This window comes from Poecilia reticulata, unplaced genomic scaffold (genome assembly GCF_000633615.1).
Source record: "Poecilia reticulata strain Guanapo unplaced genomic scaffold, Guppy_female_1.0+MT scaffold_612, whole genome shotgun sequence".
Taxonomy (NCBI): domain Eukaryota; kingdom Metazoa; phylum Chordata; class Actinopteri; order Cyprinodontiformes; family Poeciliidae; genus Poecilia; species Poecilia reticulata.
The window spans coordinates 1-11026 of NW_007615365.1; the positions used below are offsets into that span (position 1 = coordinate 1).

General features: G+C 39.2%; 1 protein-coding gene across 1 annotated transcript; it reads left to right on the forward strand.

Annotated features, from left to right (window-relative positions):
* The first annotated feature begins 2669 nt into the window (after positions 1-2669).
* On the forward strand, positions 2670-11015 carry LOC103461112 (netrin receptor UNC5D-like). The gene is made up of 2 exons (XM_008403444.2): positions 2670-2896; positions 9999-11015. Exons 1-2 carry the CDS (start codon positions 2672-2674, stop codon positions 10179-10181), a joined length of 408 nt encoding a protein of 135 aa, XP_008401666.1. The 5' UTR covers positions 2670-2671; the 3' UTR covers positions 10182-11015.
* Positions 11016-11026: the final 11 nt, after the last annotated feature.

Sequence of the window (11026 nt, forward strand, 5' to 3'; positions counted from 1 at the left end):
ATATATAATTTAATTCAGCTAATAGTTATTTTAAGGCTGGTAGTTATTTTAAGGCTGGTACAATTAAAAATATAGTAATTAAAACTGTATCTCAAACTGTTTAATATCCAAAAGGCTTGATAGATTAAATGGTAGTAACTTTTTACTAAGGAGTCTTTACTAAGTCTCTTTTTTTTTTACTTGAATAAATATATCTGATTTAGTTTTTGTTTACAATTAATTTGTTTTTAATTTCTGAGTAATAAGTGCAAATGAATAATAAATTCTGCAAATGATACAGAGTAAAACAGGAGAATTATTTTGATTTAGGTTTTAATGAAAAAGTATCTCACCTAGCTGCTAGAATATAAAAAAAAATTACATTAACAAACGGAATTAAATATTCGAAACACTTAAAAGGCTAAATTGCACTTCTCTGTCTCAAAGCCATCCGTGAGTAGGCAAAAACCCCAAAAAAAAAAAATTTGTGAAGTGCACCTTTTAAAGGATGCAGGACCTCCCCTCCCTCGATGCATTAGAGTGTTATTTCCGTGATTGCCGAGTGACTTCCTTCTCACATCTAGCTCTTTTAATAAAATAATAGCTGTAAAAAAGTCCTTCAACTCTGCCCTTTGGAGTAGTAGCCTATCACAAGAGCACTCAGACACCTGCAATCGTTTCCACGCAGTCACCATTCTTCTCCCTGTGTTTTCTCTGCTCTTTTAATGTTTAAGTAACCTCATCGAAAGCCTTTGGAGACCTCATCAGGTCACAGTGACCTCACAGCCAGACTCTCCCTGAACTGTGAGGGGTGGGAGGGGTGAAGGGGTAGGATGGATCTGTGACTTTGCCTACCTGGTCCTTTCACTCGGCGTGACATTTACACAGATGTAATTTGCCACAAGATGTGTTGCACAAAGAGGAAGCTATCAAAATATGGGAGCTATACGCTGACGTAGAACGGGAGGGGGGGAGGTCAGACGCGGACAGGAAGACATAGGTTAAGACAGGGAATATTTTTTCCGAATGTAGCACCGTGGCCCATCTCTGTCATGGAGAATTAATGAGGCTTTTATCTCTGGAAGGGTGCTCACTCAAATCCTAATCTCTAAATTAGTGATATAATGAAAGATGAAGGTCTCTTTCCCATTCTGTCCTCTCTTTCCTTTGCCCTCACTTTTCTCTTTCACCCCGTCTGCCTCTAAGCTCCATTCCCATTTAAGCTTCTGCTTTTTTTTTTTTTACACTTGTTTGACTCCATCATTTCTCCCCCAGCCGCCACCGTCGCCTGGTGGGGGGATGGAGCTATATCATAGATATCCGTCATGTGTGGCGCTTCCCTAATGGGGCCCGGGTTGAAGCAGCTGTAGGCCACAAAATCACTCGACTTTTCTTTACTTGGCCATATGCAGAGGGGGCCGCCGGGTCGCAGGTACGTTATGAGGTGATTCAGGGAGAACTTAGCACATGATGAGGAGCAATTGGCCACTGGAAACAACTGCCCCCTGCTAATCCGTTTTGTCAGTGTTACCAGCTCCCCCATCTGTTAAGAGAGATGCATCATTATTCATTTGCAAGTTGTTGTTTTTTTCCGTACAGCTTCTTATCCGAGGTTTTCTGGAAGGTTTCCTAATGAATAACCGGTAAATGACACTAATGATATCGCTCATATTCCACATTTTAATGGTTTAGAGCAAAAAGAAATAAAAAATAAAACCGTACACATTGAGAAAGCACACTGATGCTGATACAATGCCCTGCAAGAGGATTTACATTGTACAACAGCAAATTGGAATTTTATGTGACAGACCGGCACAAGTTGTGCCAGACCCGGTCGACTGGAAAGAAATTGTGATATGTGGAATTCGAAAGATTTTGCAAATAAATAAATAAATCCATCCAGCCCACCTGAGTCAATAATTTATAGAGACAACTTTCCCTGCAATTACAAATACAAGTCACTTGGGGTGTGTACCCCTTTTCAGGACTGAACTTTGACTAGGTCATTGTACCATATGAGTATGTGTTGATCTAAACCTTTCCATTGTAGCTCTGTGGCTGTAAGTTTAGCGTCATCGTCCTACTGGAGAGTAAATGTTTGACCCATCCATCCAAACTCCATCCATCTTTCTATCACTTCTGACCAGCTTACATGCCTCTGCTAAAGAGAAGCATCCCCAGATCATACTGCTCTCACCACCATGTTTCACTGAAGGGACAATGTGTTTAGAGTAAGTTGGCCAAAAATTTCAAATTATGTCTCACTTGACCAAACGTTTGTTAAAGAGTTAATAGAGGAGCGGCATTGTGATCACTTCCTGAAGGCAGAGTTTCAGAAAGAGCAAGAGTTTCTTAAAGAGACAGAGGCCCAATTTCAAGGCGATAAATTAGGAAGTTGTTTATTTCAAGTCATCTTTGATATACTCAGCATTTTTATAACAACTGAAGGTAAGATAATTATTTGATTGTGCTATAAAATGGCACTATGTAGCTGGAAAACACTTAGTAAAGTTACAAAATGTGGGTGAAAAAAAGTCAAAGTTAAGTCATTTGCTTAAGTAGTCAAATGACTTGCAAAAAGATTCACTGTTAAATTTCACTCAATAAAATCCTTGCTTTTGAACAGCATTTCCTTTTGCTCTGCTGCTATATCTAGCACTTATTTTATTTGCCTCTCCCACCAAAGGAAGTGATGTCAGTGGATGAGGAGAGCACGTCCTGCTACTGTCTGCTGGAGGCCCAGAGGTGCCATGTGCTGTTGGAGCAGCCGGGTCGTTACGCGCTGGTGGGGGAGGCGCTGAACCAGGAGGCTGCCAAGCGACTGCGGCTAGCCGTTTTTGGCAGCCCTGACCTCAGCAACTCTCTGGGCTTCACCCTCAGAGTGTACTGTGTGGACGACACTCCCTACGCTTTCCAGGTATGAGGGAAGAAATGTAATATATCAAAGTTGTTGTTTTTTTTATTCTACACTGATTTTGTAAAATCTATCTGTGAAGAATGGAGAAACTTGTTTTCATATTTTCTATGTTTTTTTGCAAAGAAATGTATTATGGTTGAATATATGAAAAGCCCATTGGTATTAGCTCGGAAGCTATCTATAGTGAAGATATTCTTTGTGTGTTGTATTATTTTATCTTTTACTTTATGTTTAGGGTTTCAGGTTAAAACAGAAGTAATTGGCTTACATGTTTCACCATCTAAGTATAAATTAATTAAACTTACACTTCCATATGAATTTGTTCCACAACAATTATCACCTAACATTCTCATTCTGGCCTCAGGCAGCTTCTTCACATGCATCAAACTGCTTCTTACTGTCTCTGTTCTCATAAAACTTGATTGAGTTTATCATAAAGCTGATGTGCTTCATGAAGGCTATTTTTTTTATTGCAGCTACTTTAACAGGACCACAGGGTTGACATTCCTTATTGAGAATATATTGACCCACCTGACATTATTGTCATTCACCTAAATTAAAGACAATTATGCTGTTATTTTTTCTGTGCTAATCTGTGATGTTTGGAGAGAAACTTTAAAAATGTCAGATTATGGCTTTATTTCTCTGCTCCTCATCACTGTACCAGCAAGCCAACAGTTTTTGATATTGAATATGTTAGCCTTTTTTGCTGTGATAGCTTACCTTAAAGCAGTGATGGAGGTGTACATTAACACCAGGATCCTGCAAAGACAGATTTATGTAGGCATGACAACCAAACTACACAGTTGTTTGTTTTTCCTTTTAGTGACCTGGCATATATCTAAAAATGCCTAAAGACATAAAGTGAATTTTGTGAAATTCCTAAGTTATTTCATGTCTATGGAACATGTGTGTAACTTTGATGCATCTTTAAATAGTGACTAAGTTGCATCAGTAGGAAAGGGTTGCATTGTTTTTGCCTTCATGTGAATGTTTTTTTCCATAACTTATTTATTCCCTGATAAAGCGTCAGAGATTTATGCTTAGATAAGCGCTCTTTATTGGTCAGTGAACTAATCAGAAAGCAGATTGCAATATTGTTTATTGTTTTTGGAAGGTTTAAGCCTTCCAAAATGAGTAAATTCTTCGTCAGTGGAGAGTGAGCGTCTGCATAAAGTAATATGATATTAAATATTGAGTCATTACTGAGACATTTAGATAATACTTAACTCATCACACAATTTCAACTCAAAATGCCAAAAAGCTGCTCAACAGTTAGGAAACGGCTCGGGTTGCTATAATCCCTCGCCAACATTTTCCATTAATTTCGGAATCAATCATTTCTTTATGCCAAACACATTTTGACCTGACACCTTTTTAATTAAATAAAAAAAGTATTTTTGTCTAAAACGGCTGCAACTTTCACATTGTTTTTTTTGTCAGCTTTTGTCTCTCATTTCCTTCTATACCCGACATTCTTGATTGAACAAAAGTTATTTAAAATCCAAATCCGACTCGGCGGCAGCCCGGCTTAGCTGGTGATCCGATGGCCTCTGCTGCAGCATTAGACTTGTAGGAAGGTAATGCTGAAGCATTATTTAGCGAAGGCAGCCTATATTGTTACATTACTGGAATGCAAAGGAGATATGCAATAGTGTTTTGCAGGAGGACAAGGAACAGAACTAGACATCATATCTTGCCATGACAAAAATAGCTTGTTGTTTGTAAATGGGATGGCAGTCTTACAAGAAATAAGAAGAACCGAGGCATTTTTCATCCTGAGGAAAGAATTCTCTAAATAAAAAGCAGATGCCTTTATTGGCAACGAAGACCAGGTGAGTAGAGAAAAAGAAGACAAAGTGAACGTGTAAAACAGTCCCAGTGCCAAATAAAGCCAACAGAGCTAGCTGAAGGAGAAGGGCCTCGCACCAAGGATTGTATCATGGTGAGCTTGCAGGTCTGTCAAACAATAAAGTTATTAAATTCGCTTACTTTGTCTGAGATTGTCAGACAAAGTGACAATTCTAGTAATCAAACAAAAGGTGCTAAGATTTAAATCTCCTAGATCGCCAGAAGTTATAAATAAATCTTGACACAACGTTATTTCAGTGGTTTATACAAATAATAAAGAATTCCCTATATGTTTCAAATTTTAACGTTATGTCTGTGTTGGAGGGAGCTCTAATTTCACCCTGAATTTCACATACCTGTGAAAATCCACGCAGTACTGAATGTTTTCAACAAACTGCTTACTGTGGGTCTTAAAGCACATTAGTTGTAAGACCAAAAGCAATGGCTCCCTGAAGATTTCTTGTGCAACATACAAGTTTATCAAATGGTATAAGGCTCCAGCAGTGCTGCGTGTGGAAGCAGCCTGTGCAGCGCTCTGTTGAAGATCCACTTGTTAAGTAACATTGCCACTGGGAGACGCTTGATGTCGAGGAGACAAAGAAGGACTTTTAATTACAAAGACAACAGATGCTCCAGGGTTGCTTCCCTGCCCTTTATTTGCGTAGTTTAATTTGCTGTCTGTTAATTAAATGTGTTTCTGCGACACATTTCATCTGTAAAGCACTTGAACATGTTAAAATGAGGCACAGCTCGACACACGGAGCGGGAGTTCACCGCTGCGTCCTCGAGTGTGGAGCTATGTGGAAACGCGATTCTCATCCTTCCACCGCACAAAGGACACAAAATGCTGTTTTTTTTTTGTTTTTTTGCTTTTCTTTGAAACTGTTCTTTTCGTTCAGAGAGAAATTTTGCAGCAGCCATTGTACCATCTGAGCCAAACAAACAAAACAAGAGGTTTTTCTGAAACGGTCCCGTTAGTTGCCTCTCACTACCCACTTGTTCTGCATCAGTACTGGCTTCATTTGAGAGACAAAATTGCAAGTACTCAACGAGAAATTGGATGTAGGTGCCAAGAGTCAACTCACTCTACTTCTCCATCAGTGACACGTGGTTATTTGGTCTCTTTGTTTTTTTTTTCTGTTTTGCTTCCTTGCTTTTGTTTTCTTTTGTGCTTCATGCAATAATTTCCCCTGTGAGCTTGAAAATCGATAGGCAGCCTGCGCACTTGGCATTGTCCTCTTTTTTTTTTCCCCCAGAATTATCTGCAAAGTGCACTACACAATTGCACACATTCAGCATCCTTAAAAAGTATATTGACATTAAAAAAAAAGTGTAGGTTTTTTGTTGTTTTCTCCTTTTTTGGAAGGTTTCCACCTGAGAAGAATTTTCATTGAAACACCTCACAGTCTCGGTTTATAGAAGTAAAGTGAAGTATGAAACATATATTTTTCAGCTCTTAAATATTTTTTCCATTTTCATTCTGGTTGTTTCCAACAACACATAACACCATAAGAAGTCATTTCAGCGTGTTAATTGCATCGCTTTCTTCTGATGTAGTGTAAGTGAATGGAAGCAGATGAAAGTCCCACTTTTTCTATTCTTGGTTAGTCCGTGTTATGCTTATGAATTTTAATTACCGTACAGTGAGAATGTTGACATCTTGTGAAAACTATAAAGTTGATAACAGTTTTTCACTCCAATTAAAGTCATCTTATAAAGTTTTCTACGATTTCCTTAAAATGTAATTTAAAGCTGTTACAGAAGCTGCTGCATGTTAAAATCAACAGCCGTTAAATATTCATATGTAGCCAGAATGAATCTGCATCTCAGATGTCGACTGATGGAAACTGCTCAGAAGTAGAGAAAAGAAAACTACGGCTAATAAGTGAAACCATGAATGGAAGAAACGCAAAGAAAGACTCCATCCATTAGTGTTGCTGATGAAAAAAGTATTTCTTATTTTAGCTCATAATAGACACTGTTTGTGTCTATAAACCAAAAAATTAATAATAGAAACACTTTTATTGCATTAAAAATAAAAGAGAAAGTATGCAGATACTAGTCTGGAAGACTTGAACTTCAGGGAAGAATTTCATTTTCTGGACAGCAAATGTTAATACAGAAACCGGCAGCACAAAAATCAAGATGACCTTGATAGACAAACTCCATTAGTACCTTCTGGTCCTTCTGATTCAGTACTTTGGGGTAACAGTCATCCCCATTTCCAAATGCACTGATCAGCGTTACTCAGAACTCCTGGATTCCTCGCGCCTCCATGATGATAAGTTCCTGGTCTGTTAGCGATGGAGACGTTCCCTCATCTGGTTTCAGCCGTGGCATTATCTCTGTCAGTCCAAACAGTCCCAGGCAAAGACTGAGCCAGGCAGTCGCTCTAGTACTCGAGGGTGAGCAGAAACTTTTAGATGCATCCCCGGGGTCCAACACACTTGAATCAAATGGCTAAATTACCTCCACTGTATTCCTTTTAAATCATTTCAGAGACACAATCTGAAAGTCTCGAGGGCTGGGCTTTGACACCTGGTGTTTCAAGTCGATGACCAGAGCAGATAGAGTCTGGGAGCTTGAAGAATGCATCCCTGAGATTCCTGAGTCACTGACTTGTCTCCTGTGCAGGCAACTTACGGGAAGATTAATGACGACCCTGTTTGTCCACTGCTGGTTGGACCTCATCAATCTTAGGCAACATCCAGTTGGTCGAACTGAGCTGAGTTCAGGTCCAAATCCTGCCGTCATCACTTCATGGTTGCTTGGGTTTGTTAGCTTAGCGATGGTGCTTACCGCCAAGGTGGGATGTGAGCCATTTCTTCTCTTTTTTCTTTTCCTTTTTTTTTTTTTTTTAACAGGAGTTAAAAGCGAAAGCGTCAGAAAGCTTTAAAGTATTGTTGATCAACGTTGGGGCAGAGAGGATGCAAACCCACATCTGCACTATGCTGATCCAAACAGAATAACTGCATAATCTCCTGCTGACAGATACTAACTACTGGAGTCATATGTATTTTCTTTCCAGCGTATTATGAATAGATTATAGAAAATAACTTTAGGTACAAATTGATGAATAGGCACTGCTGTAAGCTCCTTTTCATACATAAAAATGCCAGACACCAAAAACCTAAAACTGCAAAGGTATGAAACATTAAATCAACTAAGTGACCATTACCCATATACTTATAGCAGTAAAAAAAAAACATTGTTATACTGTATGTACTCATGATAGTTAGCCAACATGACTAATACGTTTTAAATGTTGCAAACACCCTGCAGTATTGTTCGTCTACTTTATCGTTTAACATGGATTATCCTTTGTTTACTGCACTGTAAACATTAGCTGTTAGAATGGCAGATCATGCTCACATAATCAGATCATTGATGGATCTTCATACCTGTTGAGAAACCCCAACATGGTTCACAGAAGGAACAAAATGAGGTATAAATGCTTGAACTGTGCTTTGTTTGAGGTAATTTTTCCTTTTGCTGTGGTTTTTGTCCATTGTTCTCTCGGTGTGGCCTGCTTTGTTCTCTGTCAGATTATTGTGTCCTCTTTTAGTTGTCATCCTGGGAAGCTTTTAATTACTGTCAACCGCTCTGTCTTTTGTTTTTTGGTTGTTGTTGTTTTTTTTTGCTTGTCTGCCAAGAGAAGAACCTTTGTTTTTCTCTTTTATAGACAAAGTCCTTCCTTTTTTTGTCCACCTGCCTCTAAGCTGGCATTTGGATAATTTTTCATGCAGTAGACCTTTTTTCACTGCAGCTATTTTGCTAGAAACAGAGGACAAGCACCAACAATTTACTGAGGGCTGCTTTCCACTTAAAGGAAAAGACTACAATTGTAAAATGCATGCAGTTTCTAAGCATTTCTCTCTTTAATTCTTAGATATTAAGTGAAATATTGTGCTCTTTATTACTTATTTTATGCATATGTGTGAAATCATGTAGGCCATGTAGACATTTTGACTTTTTTAATATTTGATGTCTTTTTAATATAGCAAGACCATCAAAACTACATTTTCAAATACAAATTGATTGAATCACTTTTCCACACTCTTTTTTTCCTCCTTGGTGTTTTACACTCTTTTGTTTTCCAGCCAGTCATCAAAAATTCAAGCAAACATCGCTTGTTTTAATCATGTTTCTCTTTTATTATTTGACAACTTCTTTTAAAATTTTGATCTGATTTTCAGCACAGAGCCATATTAATTGTGTTCTGCAATAAGGTTATCTAACATTCATCTGTTCTGCTCAGAGTTTTATTTTTATATGAGAAATCTTTTCATCTTTTTTGTCTGTGGAAAATATCAGGAGGGAGCTGCGTCACAGTCAAGAGAGGATTTCTCCACTTTCACCAAATCTAGACTTTGAACTTAAGGACGGGTGCATTACTGTCGAAAATGAAAACTGGAAAAAAAACGTGGGTGAAAATCTGAGAAGCTGAAGGAAGCCTTTGTGTTTTAGATGAACCGTAGATTGCCTTGGAAATATTCAACAAAGTTTGTTGTTAATCCTTCTTCTGTCGACATTAGAAGACAGAAAAAACATCTACATATAAACCTGTACAGTTTGTTCACGTCTTTACCGTGTGAACACACTGTAACACTGTCTCTTTTACTTTGCACTGTAAAGTTCCCTGAAAATTTTTTCTGAAAATTTTTCCTGTAAAACTTTTCTGTTTTTTTTTTTCAATGAAAAAATAAACAAATATATTTTTGTTGTTTATCTTCTGATTTTTCAGAATAGCTGGATCTCAGTCTGATTAAATGGAGGGTATCCATTCATCTCAAGTGTCATGTTCTCCCACAAATTTAAACTTTTGTCTAAATAGGTGTTTACTTTGACTGGGCCACTTTAACACACAGATTTTATTTGACGTAGACCATTCTGTTGAGCAAACTGACTGTAAGTTTGAGGTGACTAGCTTGTTGGAAGGTTCTCAAGTCTTTTGCAACTATAGCGGGTTTTCTTCCCTGTCCTTGATAAAGGAAAGCATCCACACAGTATGCTGCTGTCACCTCCATTTTTATGAAACGTACGATGAGTTCTAGTTGTCCTTCTCACTTCGTGTTTTCAGATCGGCCAAAAAAACATTTTATTTTCTTAGCAGTACTGCCCCTTTAATTGTTGCAGCTGTGATGGTAAAAAATGTAGCAAAAGAAATGATTTTGTAAGGCAACTGTCTTCCTTTCCTTCTGTGCCAAAGACAAAAACAAAAAGCCTGTTCAATTGTCTCGTTCCCTATCAGGAGGTGGTGGTGGGGGAGCGCAGCAGGGGCGGACGGCTCCTCGAAGAACCCAAAATTCTGCTGTTCAAGGGGAACACGTTCAGCCTCCAGGTGTCCATCCAGGACGTCCCGCGGTTACTCTGGAGCATCAAGCCTTTCACCACCTGCCAGGTTGGACTGTTTCCATCCTTTACTGTTGCGTAAAGCGGCGAGGAGTGTTCACAACGGGTTTATCGGTGTTAATGTCGAAACCGCACGCAGCTGCATGGCAGCCATGTGCATGAAAAGAAGGCATCCGCCCTGGTTTTCATCGGCAGCCTCACTCTTCCATCACACACGCCATTTGCTTGCTTGGTCACATCAAAGCTAAAGGGCAGCAGCAAGGGCACAGTAGGAGGCTAGCTATCTCACCCACACACACACCATTACAAACTTAATTATGACTTGTAGGCAGGAAAACACACACGCACACACACACACAGATATATCATAGTTATCTTCCTAGGGGTCTTCGTGCTGCATGTTCTGTTCTGCCCTGTGATGTTTATCCCACCAGCGACATCTTATTAGCAGAATTAGCCCAACGTAGCACCTCCAGAATACCAACGAGGAAAGCTGAAAACTCGACCAGGAAGACGGCTTCAGGCTCTGATTCAGACATGACTGCCACCTAAAGCAGGCAGTTATAAGTGGCTGTCCTTTTCTGATGGGTCTGAAGAGTGGATGATTCATCTGTACAACTGAGTTTTGACCCGTTCCGACTGCAGCAGCGTCTGAGTCACACAGCAGCGAGCGGCGGCAGCTGGAACAGCGAGCCTCAGACTGTATATGCTCAGCAGATGTAGCTCTGCTTTCTAAAGCTTTGCTACATCCGAGGTGGAAATGCAGAGCAAACTGTGAGCGTTAAGGGATCTCTCGCCCTAATTCTATAATCACAACATTGATCCCCATCTAAAGATCGGCATTAAGATACAAGCTTAGCAGCAGGACCGTGGAGGAGAGGAGAAGAATAAGACAATAAATCCTCAAACTAATGCAGTTCAGTAATA

Coding starts and splice junctions, on each gene's coding strand:
- LOC103461112 (XM_008403444.2), top strand. CDS start 2,672: ATGTCAGTGGATGAGGAGAGCACGTCCTGCTACTGTCTGCTGGAGGCC. Junction 2,897..9,998: donor ACACTCCCTACGCTTTCCAG/GTATGAGGGAAG, acceptor GTTCCCTATCAG/GAGGTGGTGGTGGGGGAGCG.